The sequence below is a fragment of the Notothenia rossii genome, assembly GCF_949606895.1.
Source record: "Notothenia rossii genome assembly, contig: scaffold_367, whole genome shotgun sequence".
In the NCBI taxonomy this organism is placed as follows: domain Eukaryota; kingdom Metazoa; phylum Chordata; class Actinopteri; order Perciformes; family Nototheniidae; genus Notothenia; species Notothenia rossii.
In genome coordinates this window covers 1,479-25,727 of record NW_027639451.1, presented here as the reverse complement: position 1 = coordinate 25,727, position 24,249 = coordinate 1,479, and the positions used below count along the sequence as shown (strand labels likewise).

General features: G+C 38.6%; 2 protein-coding genes across 4 annotated transcripts; one reads left to right on the top strand and one right to left on the bottom strand.

The window, feature by feature from the left end:
* The first annotated feature begins 2,839 nt into the window (after nt 1-2,839).
* Nucleotides 2,840-21,836, top strand: LOC307027848 (poly [ADP-ribose] polymerase 2-like). 3 transcript variants are annotated; one of them, XM_079696204.1, is made up of 16 exons: nt 2,840-3,039; nt 4,909-5,073; nt 5,912-5,982; nt 6,362-6,412; nt 6,658-6,754; nt 6,876-6,951; nt 7,039-7,141; nt 8,663-8,780; nt 11,446-11,584; nt 12,323-12,386; nt 13,443-13,577; nt 14,717-14,844; nt 16,129-16,228; nt 16,615-16,713; nt 16,980-17,104; nt 20,732-21,836. In XM_079696204.1, exons 1-16 carry the CDS (start codon nt 2,964-2,966, stop codon nt 20,907-20,909), a joined length of 1,725 nt encoding a protein of 574 aa, XP_079552330.1. In that variant the 5' UTR covers nt 2,840-2,963; the 3' UTR covers nt 20,910-21,836. The 3 variants fall into 3 exon arrangements, with proteins under 3 accessions (XP_079552330.1, XP_079552329.1, XP_079552331.1); XM_079696203.1 differs by having other exon boundaries at nt 7,039-7,142; nt 8,646-8,780; XM_079696205.1 differs by having other exon boundaries at nt 2,841-3,039; nt 8,666-8,780.
* LOC307027849 (protein lifeguard 1-like) lies at nt 21,365-23,921 on the bottom strand. The gene is made up of 3 exons (XM_079696206.1): nt 23,342-23,921; nt 22,665-22,808; nt 21,365-22,132 (listed from the first exon to the last, which is right to left on the bottom strand). Exons 1-3 carry the CDS (start codon nt 23,561-23,563, stop codon nt 21,998-22,000), a joined length of 501 nt encoding a protein of 166 aa, XP_079552332.1. The 5' UTR covers nt 23,564-23,921; the 3' UTR covers nt 21,365-21,997.
* Nucleotides 23,922-24,249: the final 328 nt, after the last annotated feature.

Here is a 24,249-nt window from a genome sequence, read left to right as displayed (position 1 = left end):
TTAAAGTAACAACACTGAATAATTATCTTTTTTAATAATTTTCTCTCAGTAATCACTCAACTACTGTCTATCCAACAAACAGATTGACTCACTCTCACTATCATCACAATGAAACACGTCCAGAAGAATGTCATGCAAAGCTGCCTGCCTTCCTTCCTTCGACTCTCCCTGAACTGCCTGATCTTTTAATGGCCAATGTTAACCATTTGTGCAGATAGCATTAAGTAGAAAAGATCGCTGATACTAATGTGGCGTTAGCCTACCTCCCGCCCCCTTAGCACCTGGTGGAGGGGGCGATAGGCTACTCTTCAAATGTTTCACAAAATACTTACCATCATGACTACTCTTACTGTTTAACATTTTGGTTTACTTCATGTTAAGGCTAATACAAATGACAAGGCTAAGTAATGTAATATAATGCTAACTAACATGCTCGCTACTAGCTAGGTAGCTAACTTGACTATGTTCCATGCAAAACATGTATATTACCTGATATGTTTGGTCCAACGACTCCTGGTCCTTTCATCAGACGGGAAGCGATAGAACGAGCAAGTGGTATGATCTCTTTTGTGATTACAACCTCGTACAAAGCACACAGGCATCTTGTAAAAGTGAATTTATTGGAGCAATCTCTTATATTTATTGGAGGGAATAAATCAGTCTTCTTCTTCCTCTTTGCTTTGCGAGTCACAACCAGTCTTGGAGCATTATCGCCTATGACATCACTTACGCGACCCAGAATGTATTTGGGATTTGTAGTCTTTCTAGTTGCGTATTATTCATAGTCTTATATTTCAGCATTTTTACGACAAACTGTGACTTTTTTTGCATGGAAATGATTGTTTAAGATTGACAAACATCATATGTGTCATTCGTGGCACAATTCAAACGGGATCAAAAGATAACTGTTCTCTCTCCATTGACTTCAATGTATAATTTTCCGCTTCCGGGGTCCCATGGAGGCTCCCGGAAGGGGAGGGACTTCGCCTCTCTATAGCTAGAAAGGATCCGTCTAATGTAAATATGACGTCACGTTCTCGTTCTAACTCTCGTTGTAATCAGAGCAGTGGTAACCACTCAAAGTCCTCAAGAGATAGGAAACGAAAGCAGTGTGGGACCTTATTGCGGGAAATTACTGAGTACACATACCACCAACAGGATGAGACGTTCATGTGTACAGTGATATCAAGACTAAATGATCTTTTGGAGGACGTAAAGCAACACACCCCACATGACAGTAGTCTTCCTCTCACCTTCACGCCCCCCCAAACACAAAAGGCAGAATAGGACCATAACACCTCTCAGTACCAGCCATCGTAGACACCCTTTTTCAGGCCGGGTGGGTCATAAAGCTGAGGTCATGAGATCCAACTACAGAGTGGACAGCTTGAACAAGATTTTAAAAGCTAAGTCCCCAGAGTCTAATGCGGGAGGAGCAGGCAGGCGTACGAAGAGGAGGATGGATGCTTTAGGTAAGAACAAAGTATTTACTTTTGCCATCTCCTCTATATTCACAAAACACAGCCAATCATCCATTCCAATCCTATGTGACATGGCACAGTTCATTTCACTCCAATAGAAACTGATATAAAAGAGACCATTAGTCTTCTCATTGTTCTTATTGCTGTGGATAGGTGTTAACGATTGTTGTTGTATTGTATCATATCAAAAGTTGTTTTCATCCAAGGCACCACCGCCAGGTGAATGTTGGAAGCTTGGAGATGAATGGAGCTGTAAAGAGGTGCAAAGTAAAACAACTTTTTTTGGATCCATTGCATGTGATTGATGTAGTTATAAAAAGTATATCATAAGCTGTCATTACAGTCTAAATATCTAACAGCAAAAGGAGGAGAGGAGATGAGGAGAACAGAGGAGAGGAGACAGCAAAAGGAGGAGAGTATGAGGAGAGGAGAACAGGAGAGGAGAGGATACAGCAAAACGAGGATAGTCTGAGGAGAAGATGAGGAGAGGAGAACAGAGGAAACAGGGAAAGCAGAGTAAAGAGCAGAGTTGAAAGAGAAGTTGAAAGCAGAGCAAACAGTAGCAGGAGAAGTAGAGCAAATGTAAAAGTAACTTTGAAAAGTATCAGCAAGAAGATCAGAGTTGCATAATGTTATTTTGTTTTATTCGTTACTGTTATATTAATGTTGTATGTTCATTTTTGTACATAGGATAATAAAGATGATCTTAACCTTGAACTCGATTCATGACCTCATTTCATTATTAAAACCTTAATATCAAATTACAGACTGGATTCAAATTAGGATCTCCAAATGTGTTGATGTAATGTTTGTGATAAACTGAAGGATAAAGTGTTCCTTTATGTGTTGAGAAAATTCCCCTCCCTCTTAAGCCAAGTAAGGTGTTTAAAAAGCCTCTTGGATCAGCTGGAAAATACATCATCACAAAGCTGAAAACAGCTGTTTCACTTTACTTTTGAAAGATACGACAGAGACAAAGCTACACATATATGATGATATTATAGAATATGGTGCATTGCTGCAGATTAAACTACCCAACGGGATATAAAAGAGGTAAACACATCTACAGCAGTAACATGCAACATACATTTTATTGCACCAGGAGCTATCTTGGGACTTTTACTGCAACAACGTTGACTTGCCTGTGAATACAAAATAAACCATAGTGTTGCTGATCTACAGTGTTGTCATTCTTCTTTCAACAGCAAGACCGCTAACAAGTATTTACATATTTAATATAGTTTAGTTTCTCGCCATCCCAAACGTAAACATTCAGCCACGTGACTGCGCTTCCGAGCCGCTCCGATTACAACCGAGCCGCTCCGATTACAACGAGAGTTAGAACGAGACGTCATATTTACATTAGACGGATCCTTTCTAGCCATAACCAGGAAACAGTGGTGGAGAAAGTTTACCGCCATCTCTGTTGTGTCCCTTTCCCACTGTACCTACTTCACTTCTAGTTATTTTTCATAATCCACCATGAGGCTTACAAGAAGTTCCAGGAGTAAAACAAGTCAGGATGCAAAAGAAACAGAGGAAGTTCAGTCAAAAACAGGTTGGTGCTCTTTAGCCGTTTGAAGCTAACGTTAGCTGCTCCATCGACGTCTGTTGAGGACAAGTATGGGCAAAGGAGAGCAGGGGAATAAATAATGTAATGTATATGGTTTATTCAGGATTTACTGTTGTTGCAAAGTATTTAGAAAACAACCAACTTTCTTCCAAGGGTGGCTACCATACATGTTACAAGTTGAGCTTGTTGGTAAAACCTGTTAATCATGTCCACCAGACGGGTTAAACTTAAACCCTGTGTCATTTCATGGGACTTTGGAAATATAGTATAGCTCTACACTAAATACATAATTGTTTAAGTATGTTTGTATTCATTGCTTTATCCATTGCTGATTTTTCACTGGATTGGGTTATGCTGAATAAGTTTCAATGAAAATAAATGTCATTAAATGTTTCTTAATGTAATCAGTCCCCACTTTTTAAATGTAGATTGTAAGTCTACTAATCTTAAATATACGAATGTTGATCCACAATCCTTGGTAGGTATCAAGTAGTTCCGAATTATTTATTATTGAATCAAAACTGATTCATTTCATGTGTTTTATTTATTTAAATGATTGAACCATCTGTGCCTCTTTTCACTCTTTGGAAGTCCCATGTTAACAGAACTCAAAGTGTTGTTTAAACGTCACCTATTATGCAAAATCCACTTTATCCTGTCCTTTATACATCAACATGTGTCCCCTCTGTGTAAAGAGATTCTGAAAGTTTCAGGAAAAAAGATTACCTCTCTTTTTGTCCTGATCCAGTTATATAAAAACCTGTCTGAAAATGAGCTGATAAGATTTTGGCCACTTTATGATGTCATAACGATGTTTTGGCTTGTGTAACCATTAGCCAATCAGCAACCAAGGTAACCAGGTGTGTGTTGCTGTGTTTCATCCGTCTGTAATATCCGTTTAACTGCAAATAGGTTATTTAATTTAAAATTGTTGTCCTTTTTTTCTGTCATTCTCTTTGCTTGGACATATGCCATCAATGTGTGAGACTTTGCATTTAGTTAATAACTGTGTCATGTGGATCTTAAGTGTCTTATCGTTTTGTAACGGTGTTCTGCATCCAACAAATTACCGTTATCCAATTTCACATTTCCTTAACCACGGTTTTATTTGATTTTCCCTAATGCTACTAATACAAAGATCCATGCTGTAGAAAGTGATAAAACATATTGTGTATGTTATTGTAAATACATTTATAAAAATATGCGTTTCACCAAAGGTTTTAAAAATTAGAGATGTCCCGATCCGATCACGTGATCGGGGATCGGAGCCGATCACGTGATTTTCAAAAGATCGGAATCGGGAGAAAAAGAATCGGGGATCGGGATTTTTTTTTTTTTAAATACTTTTTTAAAAATGTTGTATTCAATATTACAAAATAAAAATGACCATGTTCAAGTCTTAAAGTCATCCTGAGGCCTTAGTTTTGGTTTGAAATTACAGAACATCATGAATGTGTTGCTTCTTTGGGGCTTGTTTTCATAGACCTGGTTGCTTATTTCTCTCAAATCTGGCAACAGAGTGGGCGCAGTGTCTAATTGTAGCAGTAAGCTAACGAGTACTGAAAGCTTTATTTTGTTTTGATCCAATGCTGCACAACTGAACTGATCCAATGCTGCTGTGAAAGAAAGAAGCTATATCCATGTTGGATAGAATATCAAATTTAAATAAAAAAATAACCTTAATGGACAACTTGAATGCTTTTTTTTCTCTTAATGCATTGCATAAAGATCGGATCGGGAAAAATCTGTATCGGCAAATTGTCAAAATCAAATGATCGGAATCGGATCGGGAGCAAAAAAAGGTGATCGGGACATCCCTATTAAAAAATGTTTCTTATGTTTGTCTTTTTGTAGAAGGTGTGAATGACGCTGGGGACTCGACGGCCCAAAATGGGACTTTAGTTGAAGTTAAAGAGGAAGAGGAGGAGACGGAGCAGCAACCTGTGGCTAAAAAGAAGAGAGGAGGAAAGAGTCAGGCAAAAAGTCAAAAGATGCCCAAAGAAGAAGTCAAAAGTGAAGGTAACGAGACATTTTGGCTTTTCCATTGTTCCTAAAGGAGTGTGAATTATTCTTCCTAATTTTGCAAGTTCAAATTCAGCTTCTTTTATAAAATGTATCTGAAATCATTTGTATTGCCAAAAAACTAAAAGCAAAATATAGAAATATAAAAAAATCATGAACAACCTTGATTTGACTATTTCATTTAATCGTTTATTTGAACACTTAAAACATTCAAATGTATCAAGCGTAACAGTGCCAGATTTAGCTTTGAGCTCATCTCCATCCGCAGTCCCTCACATAAAACATTTAAGAAAATTACATTTTACAAACATAGCAAAAACAAAATACATGATATGCAAAAAGTGCAAGAGAGCAAGCGCAGTTATGACATGGTAATAAAATATAGCAGCAACGACATGTAAAGTGCAAGAGGAGATACCCCTGTGTTAAAGTGCATTTAGCGGTGATCGCACATCTGGTTGTTTCTCATCCATTCTCTGAGTTGACCTTTAAAGCTATTGAGAGTGGGGAAGCTATTCCACAATGAGCTGCAGACTTCACAGTCTCCTCTGGTTTGATTGATGTAAACAAACTGCCACTGGTTACATTATCCTTTAATCCATTAATATGTGGTAGTGATGAGTTTGGTTACCAGATATATATATCAGTGAAAGTGTAAAAATATTCTTATTAAATAATTATGGCGATTGTTTTGAAGTAGAAATGTGTGTCCTGTGAAGACACCAGAGCAACATATTTAAAGTAAGACCTTAGGGTTCAAATGGTTTACCTGTACTTCAGTCAAACATCACTGACATCATTAATGGTTTCTCTCTGATCCTTGGATGCTGAACAGAGGTGGTGAGGACGGTGGTCATGAAGGGAAAAGCTCCAGTGGACATCGAATGTAAAGCCAAACTGGGAGAGGTACGGCACCTCTGTCCACACGCCAGATATGAAACTCTTGATCCACATTGCTGGTGGTTCAACACCTGCAGAAACATCTGGTTACAGTTCCTCCTGTGGACATGAAACCATTTGTGGTTTACTTACTATACATGACTGTGTTTCACTTTGCTTTTGAATATCTGGGCGGTTTACAGCTAAAGCAAATGCTACAAAAAGTATGACTGCAGTTATTGATATTTACTTTCAGGAAAAATGCGTTTTGTACAAAAAATACAGTGTAAAGAAAGGAAATGAACATTTTTCAGGAATAATATGTTTTTATTTCCCCGTTTACAAAAAGGAGATAGGTGCCGTTGCCTTTTATTAAAAATAAGTAAATGTTTAATTTCTTCTTCAGGCTTATGTGTACAGTGAAGGAAAGGATGTTTACGACGTGATGCTGAATCAGGTAAAAGATTGAAATACTCTTTGATTTTCTTAAGTTTTTTGAGTATTAATAACTGACTAAAAATAGTAAGTTTTATAGATATCACAAATGTTTGCCCAGGTTTCAGGTTGGATTTGAGAGCTAAATATATTTGACTATGCCTCTTCCGTTTTATTCATTTCTGACTATTTTCTCCTACAAAGTAAGGAATGTCCGTAAATAAATGTTCAGGCTCGAAGGCAAATACCTTCTGTCTCATGTTGCAGACAAATCTCCAGTTCAACAACAACAAATACTACCTGATCCAGCTGTTGCAGGACGACGGCTCCAAGGCTTACAGTGTGTGGGCGAGATGGGGCAGAGGTGGGTTTAAATGCCCTTTATTTTAAATATATTTAAGTATTTGCATTTACGCAGGAAATCAACCCATAGATTGGAACTAACTGATTAATAACTCTAAGATGGTTTCTCCATTGTTTGTCAGTGGGAAAAGTGGGTCAAAGCAGTCTGACAGCGTGCGGTTCAGACCTGCTGAAAGCCAAAGATCTCTTCAGGGAAAAGTGAGATAAAAAAAAGAAGTCATTTCTGATACATCTCATTAAATGAAGTTGAATCCATTCTGACACTGTGTGCGATTCGCCCCACAGGTTTACAGAAAAGACCATGAATGAGTGGGAACACCGAGCAACCTTTGACAAAGTTGCGGGGCAATACGACATGGTCTACATGGACTACAGCACCAATGAAAAGGCAAACAACCAATAAGTTATATTTCTCTTAAATATCATCCATTATTATTACGTATATTAATGTCATTCACTTCCAGGAGGAGAACACGACTGCGGTGGCAGTGTGCGAAAAAGTACACGTCCCACCGTCTGGGACGTGTTATTTACAATATCGGACAAGTAGATATTTCAATTGACTTGTCCGGCGGACAAGTGACGTTTTCGCCCTGATTTATTGATAAATTCAGTTTACAGAAGGCAGAACTCATTCGCAAATTGTCAGTGTCCGCCATTGTTTGTTTAGAAATGTTAGTTTCGGTTCTGCTTGTCGATTCCTAAGGGAATGCATCTCGCCGCTTTCTGTGCAGGGGCGGGGCAGCGCTGGAAGTGTAGCACAGTGGCAGGGTTGGGAAGCAAAACTCTGTTCCGAGTAGGAACAAATAACAATTGTCCGGTACCGGGATTAATAAGAGTTGTGGGGACAGGAGGCGAGGCCGAGCCCCGCGGACCACAGCTCTCTCTCTCTCTATTCTCCGGATCAGCTGTTCGCTGCATGGTGCAGCTCAGCGTCTCTCTCTCTTTCTACACACAGCGGATCCGCTGCCCGTTTAACAGCCTCATCTTTTTCAAACTTTCTTATGTTCTTTCTCTAATACGTAATGAAGGTTATTAAGCGTTTTAGCTCCTGTGTTGTTAATATTGACCGCCATTTCCTTTATGAAGTGAAGCAGCCTCCCTGTGTCCTCGCGCTGTCCTCATATCCCCGGACCCCCAGATTCGGAGGAGCACAGGGATGTCAGTATTGTTTATGAAGCAGGGTATAGAAAGTACATTATTGAAATGAAAATACTATTTATTTACTTTTACAAACAGTGAGCAGCTGGGCAGCTGCAGCATGTAATACACATGCGTAAGGACATGTGTAAGCGTGCAAGCGTCTTTGAGTTGTAGAAAAGCGCTAGGCCTTATTATTAGGCTACTAATAAGTAGCCTAATAATTAATTATTACTTATTATTATAAGCTATTATTATTAGCCTATTATCATTATATTTAAGGCCTAGCGCTTTTCTACATAGGCAGGTATCAGGCAGGTTGCAGTGTAACATCAGAGGAGACTGGGCCAATTGTACATTCTCAAACTGCACCACTTAGAACTAACTAAATAATGAAGAGATTATTTTTATATAATTGTATTCAATAACCATAAGAAATTAAACAGTATGAAGTGATTTGTAAATAGGAATACAGATTTGAGTTAATGTTTTCATAAATATATTTTTCTCCCACTTTATCATGGGACTTATTTTTACCCTCTCAAAGAACCGAAAATAACCAGAATCGAAAAGCAGAACCGGAATCGTTCGAATCCAAACGATACCCAACCCTATGTGTGAAAATGTAAAATACGATGGCGAAGAAGAAGATTCCAGTGGCCCCAATTTTTGTCCATTCTGGACAAGTGAAAAATGTATTCGGACAAGTAAATTGCCAAACTCACTATCTAAAAACTTTTTCTCAAACTGGGTGGATGCTGCACCCAAGAAGAGGATCTCCAAGCTGAATGAGAAGCTCCAGTCGCTCATGGAGCTGATCTGTGACATCAAAGCCATGGAGGAGTCTGTGCTGGAGATGAAGTTTGACACCAAGAAAGCTCCTCTGGGTCAGTCCGACAGAACCAACACCACATATCACATCATAACAGAACTTTATCAGAATTCCCCCTGTCATTTCTATCAGTAACGTGCCCACAATTTGATGTAATGACATTTTAAATAGTGCAAATACCAGAGGTGGGAAGTACTGGAGTACAAATACTTCGTTACTGTACTTAAGTTCATGTTTCTGGTATCAGTACTTTACTCCACTACTTATTCTTCTGATGATTTTTTACTTCTACTTCTCACATGTTGAACACAAATACCTGTACTTTCTACTTCTTACATTTTGAACACAAATACCTGAACTTTCTACTTCTTACATGTTGAACCCAAATACCTGTACTTTCTACTTCTTACATGTTGAACACAAATACCTGTACTTTCTACTTCTTACATGTTGAACACAAATACCTGTACTTTCTACTTCTTACATTTTGAACCCAAATACCTGTACTTTCTACTTCTTACATGTTGAACACAAATACCTGTACTTTCTACTTCTTACATTTTGAACCCAAATACCTGTACTTTCTACTTCTTACATTTTGAACCCAAATACCTGTACTTTCTACTTCTTACATGTTGAACTCAAATACCTGTACTTTCTACTTCTTACATTTTGAACACAAATACCTGTACTTTCTACTTCTCACATTTTGAACCCAAATACCTGTACTTTCTACTTCTCACATGTTGAACACAAATACCTGTACTTTCTACTTCTCACATGTTGAACCCAAATACCTGTACTTTCTACTTCTTACATGTTGAACTCAAATACCTGTACTTTCTACTTCTTACATTTTGAACCCAAATACCTGTACTTTCTACTTCTTACATGTTGAACTCAAATACCTGTACTTTCTACTTCTCACATTTTGAACCCAAATACCTGTACTTTCTACTTCTTACACTTTGAACCCAAATACCTGTACTTTCTACTTCTTACACTTTGAACCCAAATACCTGAACTTTCTACTTCTCACATGTTGAACACAAATACCTGTACTTTCTACTTCTTACATGTTGAACCCGAATACCTGTACTTTCTACTTCTCACATGTTGAACACAAATACCTGTACTTTCTACTTCTCTCATTTTCCAAACAGGCTGGTTCCTTTAGTCTGAATGTGTGTTTGGTGGCCTGATCATTATTATTTAGAGTCATTGCGTGCCTATTGATTTGAACACGATCCGTGTATCCATCATTTCCTGGTCTTCTCTAAAGAAGAGGGACCAATGAAAACGTTGTCATGTTGCCGTTGTTCAGCATGGAAACATTCCTTAGCTAACAATGACATTATTGTTCTATTAATATAAAGGGAGGTCAGGTACTCTTTAAAACAGCTGCTAGTTATGGGTACTTTTTACTGAAGTACATTTCAAAGCCTCTTTACTTTGACTTGAGTAAAGAAGTTTAGTCTGTACTTCTACTTCTACTTTTACCAGAGTATTTTTAAACACGATATCTGTACTTCTACTTGAGTAAAGGATGTGTGTACTTTTACCATCTCTGGGAAATACACATTTAGAATAATATAAGCTGCTGCTGTTTGATGCAATAAAATAAGTTTTGAGGAGATTCAGCTGTTGAAAGAAAAGTGAAGAGACCGCGTTATCCAAATTATTAATGTCATCGACCGTTTTCTTTTATAATAACGACCAAATAATCTTAAAGCCGTCAAATAACAAAATGCAAACACTGACTGAAAGTGATCTACCTTAACTCTGAAATACTTAACAGCTCTTCTCTTCTTTCTGTGAGGAGCAACAAAAAAGTCTTAACGCAACCACTGAACAAGTGACCAGTATGTTCAAACCTTTCGTTGTTGTGCTTCATGTTTCCAATTATTATTATGTATTTATTTCAATAACAAGGACCATGCATAGAAATACATCAATCTCAGAAAAGAGAAGAGATGGATTATGCCACATTTGAGCTAAAAGTCAAAGTTAATCTCAAAATCTGTTTGTACACACAGAAAGATCAAAATACTGTTTCCCACAGTCCCGAGGTATAAAATAAAAATGAAATAAAGGATATACGATATATATATATATAATATGTATATAAATACCTATAACCCAACTTATTTACATAACTATATATAAAGTTACAGGTCTGTGAGAGCCAGAAATCTTGTTTGTTTGTAGGTGACCAAATACTTATTTTACCGAGGAATTTACCAATTAATTCATTAAAAATCCTACAATGTGATTTCCTGGATTCTTTCCCCCCATGTTGTCTCTCATAGTTGAAGTGTACCTAGGATTAAAATGACAGGCCTCTCTCATCTTTTTAAGTGGGAGAACTTGCACAATTGGTGGCTGACTAAATACTTTTTTGCCCCACTGTACATACACATTAGCTAATAGCTCATTTCCATCTGCAGCCCTCAGGTAGGTACATAACAATCAACAACATTGCATCATCTCTATCACACAAACAATTATAAAACATGATTTAAGTACAGGTCAATCAAATAATACATAAGTTAAAATATAATATTTACAATACAGTTCAAATTGAAAAGCTCAGATTACAGTGTAATTAATGTTGCTTCATATCAATATGTTTGCACCATCAGAGAAAGAGTTGAAGTCAATACAGATTTTAAGTTGGAAGAATATTCCAGTGTTTGAATTCTGTATCTTTCTTTCTGCAGGCAAGCTGACCTCAGAGCAGATCCGTGCAGGCTACATGGCGCTGAAGAAGATCGAGGAGTGTCTGAAGAAGAAGGCCAGCAGTCTTGATCTGCAGGAGGCGTGCAACCAGTTCTACACCCGCATCCCTCATGACTTTGGGTAGGGAACATGTGTTGAGTTAGAGCAGCTTAAAGCCGCATTTCGACTACAGGTTTTAGCGCGGCTCGCCATGGCTCGGTTCACCTTTGCTCGGTTCGGCTCACTTTAAGCTGCGTTTCCATTACAGTCAGTAACAAGAGTAGTAACTATAGTAACCATGCAGTGTCGGCATGTTTTTCTACTGGAACCACTTCGGCCGTTGTGGTCCTTGACGACTCTATAATCACTCTTCATTTTTTTTTTTTTTTTCTACACTCCTGGAAAGTCCTCGTGAAGCCGTGTGCGGCCAACAGTGTAGAGACCTCCTGGTACATGTTCTTGTTTCGCGTTGCGCCGTCGAGCTCCCGCTGTATTTTTTCAACCGCAACGAGATGGAGGAACGTCTGTACCTCGACAAACAACCGCTGCGTGCTTATTTTTGCTGACATTTCTTTATGGATTTGTTGAAATTAGAAATACTTGCTGACGGTAGCTCATCTGTTTTTAAAAATGGTTCTTGTGCGACACTTGGGGACTGTCTTACGCAAAAATTGTGGCGATTCTCTCTGACCAATCAGCAGTCGGCAGTGTTTTTGCGTCACTAGCTGAGCATATTTTCAGCTCGCTTGGAACCGAGCCGTTCTAAAACCCTGTAGTGGAAATGCACCTTTAGAGCGATGCACTCACGCTGTGGAGAAATGTCTGATTGACGGCAGGCAAGCATTGATCTTTGAAACTAAATCAGATTTCATTCTCCAGGTTGAAAATTCCTCCAGTCATTGGTACAGAAGAGGAGCTGAAAGAAAAGATTTCCCTGTTGGAGGTAAACGGCTTCTCCATTAATTTATTTTATTTATGTCTTCCCTAAAATGTTGTGTCTACACCAGGGGGGTTCAAACTAAGGCCCGGGGTCCAGCTGCAGCCCCATGGTACATTTTTAATCGGCCCGCAGCAAATTCTAAAAGTATAATGGAATATGGCGCACACCTGAAACCTATTGTACTTCTTCAATATATGTACACAGTATTCATGTGTTTATAAGCCCACTTCTCAAATAAATTCAGTCAATTTAAGTAACATAGCATGTTCAAGCTTGAAACATACCCTTAATATTTCCCCTTATTGTAAGCAATCTGAGGCTTCTGTTTTAAGGGTCGAGCTGCCAACACTTTTTGTAACAAAATAAATGAAACCCTATGGAGAGCTGTTGTGACAACTTTTTACTTTCTACTTCTTACCTTTTGAACTCAAATACCTGTACTTTCTACTTCTTACCTTTTGAACTCAAATACCTGTACTTTCTACTTCTTACATGTTGAACACAAATACCTGTACTTTCTACTTCTTACATTTTCCAAACAGGCTGGTTCCTTTAGTTTGAATGTGTGTTTGGTGGCGTGATCATTATTATTTAGTCATTGCGTGCCTATTGATTTGAACACGATCCGTGTATCTACCATTTCCTGGTCTTCTCTAAAGAAGAGGGACCAATGAAAACGTTGTCATGTTGCCGTTGTCTCACCATGGAAACATTCATTAGCTAACAATGACATTATTGTTCTATTAATATAAAGGGAGGTCAGGTACTCTTTAAAGCAGCTGCTAGTTATGGGTACTTTTTACTGAAGTACATTTCAAAGCCTCTTTACTTTTACTTGAGTAAAGAAGTTTAGTCTGTACTTCTACTTTCACCAGAGTATTTTTAAACACAAGTATCTGTACTTCTACTTGAGTGAAGGATGTGTGTACTTTTGCCATCTCTGTTTATGAGGCATTATACCTCACCTCTAGTGAGTGGTCCAGCCATTCGTATATTTGTCTGTATCTGGCCCTCAGTGAAAAATACTGTAATATCTGGTGGTCTCGTTTATTTTTCCAGGCTCTGAGTGAAATTCAGATAGCGGTGAAGATGGTCCAGTCGAGTGGAGACAGTGATGAACATCCTGTGGACCGGCAGTACTCCTCGCTCCAGTGCCAGCTGCAGCCTCTGGACTCAAGCACCAACGAGTTCCAGGTCAGCGGTTAACACTTTTAACTTATAATGCAAAATGATAGAAAGATTCATGAGTCTGGACTTAAAGGTGGGGTAGGTAATTCACTTCAGAAACACTTGTTGTTATATTCAATGGAATGCTCTTAACATCCCGATAGCAATGAATATCTGAAGTGCTTTGACAATAATTCCATTAAAAAATTCATCTGTGGAAGCCGTAGTACTGTAAAAAGCACGACCAATCATCTGAGCCGGCCCGGCTAAAGTAACTGGATGGCCTACCTACCTGTCAGCCTTCCATCTGTGCACAAACTTATCTCGTGCCCTCATTGGTCATGTGCGCGTTCGTGTGTGTTGGAGGAGGGGCTCTGTAAGGAAGTCTGAAGGAAGGGGCAGATTTTTTTCGGTTACGTACTTTCAAATTCTATCGCCCTCGAGCTGGTTTCTCCATTCTTACATACCCCACCTTTAAGTAAATAAAACCCTTAAAGGAGATTCACGCCAAAACTTATTTGATGTGAGCGTGTGAGGTAACTAGCATTCAGAATCAGACACATACAAGGAATTTGCTTCAGTATATAAAGGGTGCAAACATTAACACAGTGTAATAGAAAGATCAAGAATAGAACAATTATAATAAGAAAATATTTAAAAATAAAGAGTAATACTTATACAGAATATAAAAATACATAAAGAATAATACAGTGAATATATGACAAAATATATTATATTATTTTTTAAAGTGGAGGGCTGTCCGTATTCTAAAATAGAGATGGGTATCTACTATCTTGATGCCTAATTTTGAGCACAAGGTACATTTTTATTGTCCCTTTAATTCAAAAGGAAGCAGTCTTTTGAAAGAGGGCAGTGACAAAATAGCCAAATTATATTGCAGTGATTTGTTATGTGATATGAATGTAAATGATTTTCTTAAATGGGCAGCTGATATCTTTTCATAGATCTTTTGAGTTAAACAAAATCATATTGTGGAAGACTCTCTTTCAAAAGTATGGAACTAAAATAGTTGTGATGAAACCTGTGTTTTACAAACGTACAAAACAGTAAAGTGGGTGAAACTGAAGCTTCAATAATCTGAAGATTGTTTCTGTATCCAGTGTTGTTAATGTCTCCTTGTGACCTTTCCTCTCCTCTGTTTGAAGGTGGTAAAAAAGTATCTTCAGTCCACTCACGCCACCACCCATAACGACTACACCATGACGGTCCTCGACATCTTCTCAGTGGACCGAGCCGGGGAGACCAGCAACTTCCTCTCTCAGATGCACAACAGGTGATCCACAGCCGGCTGAACGGAACTCTCAATACACCTCGAGGCTTCGATCAAATATCATTACTCATTCATGTTGACTTGGATACAATCAGAACAGAGTCCCTTTATTAGTCCCACGGAGGGGAAATGTGCGTAGTTAGTTACAGCAGGAAAAAGAGCCACAGACAGCCTAATGTTACATTATGTTAAATATGTGACGTGCATTTAAAAAAAGTACTACGTTATGATATAATAAAAAATATATAATAAAAAGTTACATAATTTAAAAAAAATACACATCCTGTAACAGTTCTACGGATTTAGCAGCCAGGTATATATTACACAGTTATTAACGGCATCTATATATTGCACATCTAGCACATATTGCACAAAGTTTGTTGGTGTGTGTGTGTGTGTGTGTGTGTTTGTGTGTGTGTGTGTGTGTGTGTGTGTGTGTGTGTGTGTGTGTGTGTGTGTGTGTGTGTGTGTGTGTGTGTGTGTGTGTGTGTGTGTGTGTGTGTGTGTGTGTGTGTGTGTGTGTGTGTGTGTGTGTGTGTGTGTGTGTGTGTGTGTGTGTGTGTGTGTGTGTGTGTGTGTGTGTGTGTGTGTGTGTGTGTGTGTGTGTGTGTGTGTGTGTGTGTGTGTGTGTGTGTGTGTGTGTGTGTGTGTGTGTGTGTGGTCAATTAGGGGCTGTGCTGGTTGTATAGTCTGACCGCTGCAGGAAGGAAAGACCTGCGGTATCTCTCCGTGAGACAGCGGGGGGGGGATGCAGCACAGCAGTGTGTGCCATGAATATGGCCCGCAGATGAAACTTGTGCTCGTCTTGTGTTGTACTTCTTAAATATAGATGAAAACAGATATTACACAGTATTCATGTGTTAAGAAGCCAACTTCAACAAATTCCGTCAGATTTGATAGAAAACATTTTCAAATGTAATTAAGTTGATTAGAAAAAAGCCCAATAACTTATTTTCACAACAAGCTTGAAATAAACCCTTCATATTTCCTCTTATGATAATCAATCTGAGGCTTCTGTTGTAAGGAATGAGCTACCAACACAATAATTGAAACCCCTTTTGAGAGCTGCGATGTAGGCTGTTGTTCTTCTTAAAGCATATTCAAGTATTAAGCATCATTGACCTACATTTGATTTATTTTGTTGACTTGTAACTGAACTTATGAGGCAGTATACCTCTAGTGAGTGGCCCAGCCCTTCGTATATCTTTCTGTATGCGGCCCTCTGTGAAAAAAGGTTTGGCCCCCCCAGCTCTAGATGATATAACTTTATTCGTTCTGTCTCACCAGGACTCTGTTGTGGCACGGGTCCCGTCTCTCTAACTGGTGCGGCATCCTCAGTCAGGGGCTCCGAGTGGCCCCCCCCGAAGCCCCCGTCACTGGATACATGGTAGGAGGGATTCATACATATTCTGTATTTCAGTTTATTCTCAAGTCCTCTGCCTTTCTCAAAGATATTGAAGTGACTGTTATTTTCTATGAAAGCACAACAATCAATATCTACAAAATAACAGTCCCTTCAATATCTTTGAGAGTCTTGCACTAATGCACATTCCCAAAGATATTGAAGTGACTGTTATTTTGTGTATATTGATTGTTGTACTTTTATTTAGGTCTTAATGTGTGCATATGTATAAATGTGTCTTTGATTATAGGTATATACATATTTGCATACATATTTCTGCATTTAGGCGTCTGTATATCACTTTAAACTATGAATACAGCACCATGTTTTTATTCCAGTGCTCATAATGTTCCTGATTGTCTTGCCTCTAGTTTGGAAAAGGCATCTACTTTGCTGACATGTCATCAAAGAGTGCCAACTACTGCCTTGCCAAACAGAACAACGACACAGGACTGCTGCTGCTGAGTGAGGTGAGTAGGTTTCATATCATATTTACACATATTCAGCCAGAACAACAGATTCAATGGAGGGAAAAGGTAACGTGTCAGTAGTCTGAATTTGTATTTAAATTTTAAAAAGCTCCAAGAAAAGATTGTGCCAGTAGTTGGTGCCTACAGGTTTATATCAGACTCTTTAAAGCTGCCAATACTCATATTAACAGTAAAACCGACATGATTTGAACGTCACACTGCTTAGATTTAATGCAACACTGTCTGTGTTATGTGTGTGTGTGCAGGTCGCCCTGGGAGACTGTAACGAGCTGGTGATGGCCGACTACGAAGCTCAAAATCTTCCAGCTGGGAAAAACAGCGTCAAGGGCCTCGGACAGACCGGACCCGACCCCAAGAACGCTGTCACCCTGTACGTCTCATTACACTCGCACATCTCATACAGGCCAATCACCGTTACACTACAACATACTTAAAACATCTGAGAGAGGACGTTTGTTGATTACATTAACCAAGAATGTATGCGGAACAATTAAATAAAAGCCACGAAGGAACACATGTAATATTAGAACCAACAATACAGTAATTAATATATAAAAAAGCATTGTATTCTGTAAAAGAATTGTATTCTTAGTTAATTACAATCTAATTTGCTATGTGAACAAATAGGAAATGACAACTATGTTTGTAAATGGCAAAAGGGATGCCCAGACTTTTGTTATATATGTTTTACAACAAGGCATCTTTCAGAGCATTACGTGAAGCTCGGGGACTTGAATATCCTCAGAGTGATGACAAATTACCGAAGCTTTGTACTGTGTTCTCGCAGATCTATTTGTCCAGAGTTATTTCAAGCGCTCCATAGAAAGGTCACGTGGGTTTGCTCCAGAAAGAGGCACTTTGGAGTAAAACCATTCAGCTGAAAGTCCACACACTGAACAGTGAACTCCGTCTGCGACTCAGACTAATGGACTGACCTGGTTTGACCCCCTGTGCTCAGCTCTGATGCGTCTTCTCTCTGTACATTTCACAGTCTGAACATATACTGTTTCTACATAGAGCCGTTCCCTAAGCATGGAGCATAACATTTCATGCATTGTCACCCTTCAAATCCTCAACAGAGAATGCTGCATTTGATGTTTTAGTAATTAACAATTAGATTAGAAACAATATATATTGAAATATATCTGTGTACATTATGGTAGACCTTACATTCAGAGTTTTTAACATTTAGAAACATAATAATCGACGTATGGCACTTTTTTAAAGCCAAAAATGACAAATATTTAATTGTTCTGCTTCCTCAAATGTGAGAATGTTCTGAACCTGATTGTAAACTGAATATTTGTGGATATTTAAAGACATCGCCTTTTGCTGTACAGGCATTATTTCACTGTTTTCTCATGTGTTATAGACCAAAGCATTAATAACTGGCAGATACATTCATAATAATTGTTAGTTGTAGACGTAGTTTAAGCCCATTACCTACAAAAGATCTTAATCGGGAAATGAATTGGCTATTATCAGTCATTCCCAGCCAGAATCTTGTGGTACCAACATCTCCAATATTTATATTAAAAGGCGACAAAAGGGGATTTATTTTCCACAAGTTTTCTCGAGCTGACGATTAATCAATTGACTGAGAAGCATTGCATTCATTGATAATATAAATAATCGTTGTTGCATGCTGACATGGACTGAACCTGGAAACTCTCTGAGAGAATAAGTATCACAAAGGGAAGGCAACTTGCAATTACTTCTTTAAAAACCCCACTTGTTGCCACGCCAGCGTAAATGTCACTGTTTTTATTCTGTTGTTTACGGAGCCCTGGAGGGTTCATAGAGAGAAAAATAAATAAAACGTGGCCACGTTTTACTAAAGCGTGGCCACGAGTTACTAAAGCGTGCGCACGAGTTACTAAAGCGTGCGCACGAGTTAATAAAGCGTGGCCTCATTTTGTGTGTGTGCGCGCGCACGTGTGTGTGTGTTTGTGTGGGGTGGGGGGCGGCATTTGTTTATGATAGTATCGTTCGTTCCGGTGTACTCCGGCAGGACTATCACATCGAGATTAAGATTAAACGAATTTCTTTCACTTGGGAATACACATATAACTATGGAGAACCAGATTTGTGTAAATTACTGTTCGTGGTCATTTGAAAACAAATGCCGGTGGTGTCGGACACACACAAACACACCGAGCACGCACACAGAGCGGAGCTGAGCGTGCACACACACACACACACACACACACACACACACACACACACACACACACACACACACACACACACACACACACACACACACACACACACACACACACACACACCATGCGCCCCGGTGACAGGACATCTCCTTCATAAAACGAGGCGGAATACTCTGGTAGTTCGATGTGTGTAGAGGTGTGTTTGGTTAAACGTAGCAGCCTCGATCTCTATTCAGCGGTTCTAATGAAGGGAAACACAGTGAAGTAAACAGTAAAAGGCACAGCTCTTTGCAGCTGGTGCTGCTCTTCTCAGATTCTGCTGAGTTACACGTTACTGCCTCCAGAGCCCTGTACTACGGAGCCAGTTCAACAGACCCTGGATATGTTCGATTTACCCGGCTTAACTATCCCTAACAAACGCAATGTCGATAAGCGGTCCTGCGAAGCTGGTTATCAACTCAGTAAATCAACCAGGGTTTCTCTGACCGGCTGAGAGCGCGTTCACGTGAAAGGGACGGGGTTAGCAACATTTGACCAATCACAAACATGGAGACGCGTGCTGACAGCGCAGTGTCATACTTCATGAATGAATAGTGTAAATAGCGAATCCTGCTTCGTAGCACAGGCCACTGGTGCCGCAGAGATTTCATAAAGTGAAGGAGGTTTTCCTTCTATAAAACAGCTGTGGGCAGCAGATAATGTGAGTCACGGACAGGAATCCCTCAATTTAAATAAAACAAGGCCAAGCTTTATTAACTCGTGCGCACGCTTTATTAAATCGTGCGCACGCTTTAGTAACTCGTGCGCACGCTTTAGTAACTCGTGCGCACGCTTTAGTAACTCGTGCGCACGCTTTAGTAAAACGTGGCCACGTTTTATTTATTTTTCTCTCTATGAACCCTCCAGGGCTCCGTAGTTGTTTACTTTATTATATATATATTATTTTTGTTGTTGTTGTTTTGTTTCAACCATTTTACTCTGTAGCACAGGGCTATTCAATTAGTTTGGAATGGGGGCCGGTGGATGAAAATGATCCAAAGCAAGGGTCCGGGAAAAAGATGGCTTGAAATATGAGCAATCAAGAGCTTCAGATACAGTAAATACTACAACAGCATAGTGGAGGGCATATATTGTGTTTAATTAAATCAAACAACATAGCCCCCAGGCCGTTATAGATCTAAATGGCAAGTTCAGAACTCAGTAGGCCTCCATGTGAATCTAATTTAACCATCAACATCATTTCATTTGATTTAATTTAGGTGAAATGATCTAATGATTCACGCAGAGATGCAATCAATGACAGGAGTTGTCACTACAGTAGCTAGTAGGTGGGTTCGAAACCCGAGCCCGCCAACGTTTTCAGGCAATGTCTTCCCCTCTATCTCTCAATGTAACACCCTCTCTGGAATAAAGGCAACAAAAAAAACGTGATTACTTTTTAACATTATACTCAAAGGTAAATATCACCCAGGGGCCGGATTGGGCCCGCGGGCCGCCAATTGAATAGCCCTGCTGTAGCACTTTGAGTTTTGTTTACTGAAATGAAAAGTGTGCTTATAAATCAAATTGATGATTGTTATTATTATATGCATGTTTAGTGCGAATGCTGAGCAAATCGTTTCACTTTTCTGCATTTCTCCGCTAAGTTCAGCAACACGCTTACTTGGTGTATGTAGCTAAAAGCAGCTACAGACACCATTCGGCTATTATTCAGCTTTTTCTGCCTTTTCAGCTAAGTTCAGCAACACGTGCACGGCTTACAGCATTCACACGCATTTTCAACAGGAAATGCATTTTTTCTAGTTTTGATTGTGTCCCTCTCTATTTCTCAGGGACGGCATGACGGTGCCTATGGGTCCGGGGGGGAAGACGGGGGGGAAGACGGGGGTGAGCGGCGACGGCATTGACCACCTCCAGTACAACGAGTTCATCGTTTACAACCCCGCTCAGACCCGCATGAAGTACCTGCTGCGGATCAAGTTCAACTACAGCAACACCGAAAGGAGATGAAGAAATCTGGAGGTTTTCTCTCCACAAATCTCCAGTCATTGTTCATTTACAGTTATATTCTGGTTCTTTGGTTTAGGATGTGACACCGTGAAGCTTTGCAGCTACTGGGGGAATGTTTATTTTGTGATGGAGAGCTGCAAATATTTGTCAGTCGGCAACTATCTAAAAAAATATATTTTTTATTCAGTCAATGCGTTTTTTATTTCTGTGGGTTTTACGGCTTTGAATGTTTAGACTTTGCATTTTTTTCCAAGTTTGACATTTTATATAGTTTTTGGGGATTTAAAGCTCACATGATTGTCAGATAAATTATTTGCATTCCTACATTAACATCCAACACAAAAAGTACATTTGAATGTTAATTTTGAATTTAAGTAAGAAAAATGCTACTTTTTCTACATTGTGTTTTCTCTCTGAATACAAAATTGCATCTTCGATCTTTTTAAAGAAAGTGATGAGACCCTGTCAAATATATGCTGACTGTGTTAGTCCGGTAACTTTGATAAGTCAAAAAGAAGTTCACGTTATAAGAAAAAAAATGCTCGACTTTTTGCACTACTCTTTTGTCCGTGTTTCTTTATATCACGTACATCCTCACATCTATACAAATGTGGTTTTTTTTGCAATGTCTGCTGCGCATGAAACACAAATGGCCTTATGTGGATCTGTTGGAGTATCATCGTCTGACTTTTATAACGATTTGGAAGTTTCTTTAGGCAAGTTGGACGTGAGCATTTCTACTGAATAATTACCTAAATTCAAGTGAATGCCTCAAATTGGAAGTAAACGTTTTCATCTGTTTTGATAATTGTTGAGTCAAATCTCTGTTACAATTGTACACAAAAAACATGTTTATGTAAACAATAATAATCAATCTTTACAGTATATACAAAGTAATCACAATAATAAAGTACATTCTACATGTGGGTACAGTTTGGTGTGTATGTATTTTGTGTATACAGTTTTTAAAACAATCATTCTTTCGTTGTCAGTTAAAACAGGATTTACAGTATGTATGTAGTAATCACAATAATTCTACATGTGGGTACAGTTTGGTGTGTTTGTGTCTAAATGTATTTTATACAGTTTCACCTCCTCCCTAGCAGGTAGAGGAAGATGAGCATTACGTCCAGGTAGATGTTGAGAGCAGCGTTTATGTATTCCTCTGGATTCAGACGGTAGCTCATCGCCCCCATCATCAGCTGACAGTCGATCATCAGGAACTGAAGGGAGAGAGAGGAAGAAGAGGGGGATGAGGAAGATTTAGGACAGGGTGAGAGTATGCACCACCAGATAACTAATAGCAAATCATGAAATGTGTTATAATACAGTGTTGACATGGAAGACATTTGACATGTCACAGAAGAAAAAGCACAGGTAAATAATCAAAACAATGATGGCTGAATTGCAGTCAACCAATCAGAACAGAGACGGCCAGCTAACCAATCATAGCAGACTGGGCTCTTAATGGTTTTAGACAGAAGGTGACGAGGTATTTCCAGTAAATAATAATAATAATCTTCATTTGTATAGCACCTTTCATACAATAAGTGCGGTTCAATGTGCTTCACATAGACATTTCACAGACAATTGATATCACACAGCATACAGTTACCAGTAAAATACATAAAAAATACATTTAGATTAAAGGTACAACGATGAAATTGTGTAATAAAAGGGGGATAATGCAAATTCAACACACAATCAATTTAAATGACTATATATACATATATAAATGGTTCTTTTCTCCCATACCAGTGAATACAGCAGAGCACCAAAACATCCATAGGCGATGTCACCGAGATAGGAGGAGCAGAAGGTCGAGAAGATCCCGAACATGATCAGGTCCACGGACAGAATCAGAAGAACACCGTAGCAAACAGTGAAATCATAACGAGTCTGGAGTAAAAACAGGAACACACAGTACATTACATCCTGAAGAGCTTTTGGTCAGTATATTGAAAGCTCTTTAGGATATCTTTTGTTTTTTCAATTGAGTTTTTTCAATTGAGTTCTTTAGTAAAGTACTTTCACAAATGTTAGTCTTCATCCATGATGTGTTGATAAATAAAGGCCTTCATAAAATGCTGCATTTCATTTTTTTTGTATTATACTAAATTGCCTACAATCGGCCAATATACACTGAAGCATTTTATTTACAACACATCTTTGGATGGGCATGGTTCATTTTTTTTTACCTATTCTTAACTACTACTTACATTTGATCTTCTTTCTATCAATTTATCGACACATTTTTTCTTGCTTACATTCACATTTTGCCTCCTCTGATTCTACAAGTCAAATTCTCAATTTCTTTACAAATAAAAGGTGAGAGCTACAACTTCAAAACTGATATGTAAAGCAGCTTAAAAGTGTGCATGTTTCTTTGCCTTTGGTAAACACAGAACGTAATGCACTGGCTGGTTTCTGACCTGTGCAGAGAAAAGGATGATTGCCACAGTGACGGCCAGCGTTACTCCCATAGTGATGACCACAGAGGTGGTGTCGTGGAAGGAGGCAATGGTTCCCACCATGTAGGACAAACTCAGGGTGACAACAACCTGCAGGCACACAACTAAATGTATTACACATCTCAAGTATCTTTTAAGAAAGCTTTTTCCATATTTTGACACATTTAATGCATTGCATAACATATAAATGTAACAATCAATATTCAAATGCTTGATTGTCAATAACTACAGAGCACCAGAAACTTTTTTTTACGCTGCTATGGACAGTCTTGCACGAATGTACATTCTCAAAGATATTGAAGTGACTGTTATTTTGTATTGTTGTGCTTTTATTTAGGTCTTAATGTGTGCATATGTATAAATTTGTCTTTTGATTGTGTATATGGGGCATTCCACCGAATTAGTACAAAGTGCGGTCCCACAACAAGAAAAACTATTTAACAAAACAATTAAGTATTCAGACATAGATATTTACTAAGAATATGTTATGGTATATTTAAACTTAAGGCATTCAATTATATAGTGATAAGCTTAATATATACAAAAACATCATGTATAGGGTACTTTCTATTGGGAAGTAGCTGTCCCCAACCCTGACATCTCAATTTCAATTTCTGTAAATAACACTTACATTTTTTTATTAAATGTTGTTCAATGGTGTATTTAGAAGATCTTTATGATTACATTCAAACGGAAGTTGGAATATTTAGATTTATTGTGGGTATCATTTTTTTATAAAAAATCTATACTCAAAAGATCATGTCCCCAGTTTTTATGTCACTAACGACACACAATGGGTTTTAGTCCAATGGCTGAGCCTGGTTTTTAGCCAAACCCCTGCATTTTTGACAAGGCAGTGACATTTCATC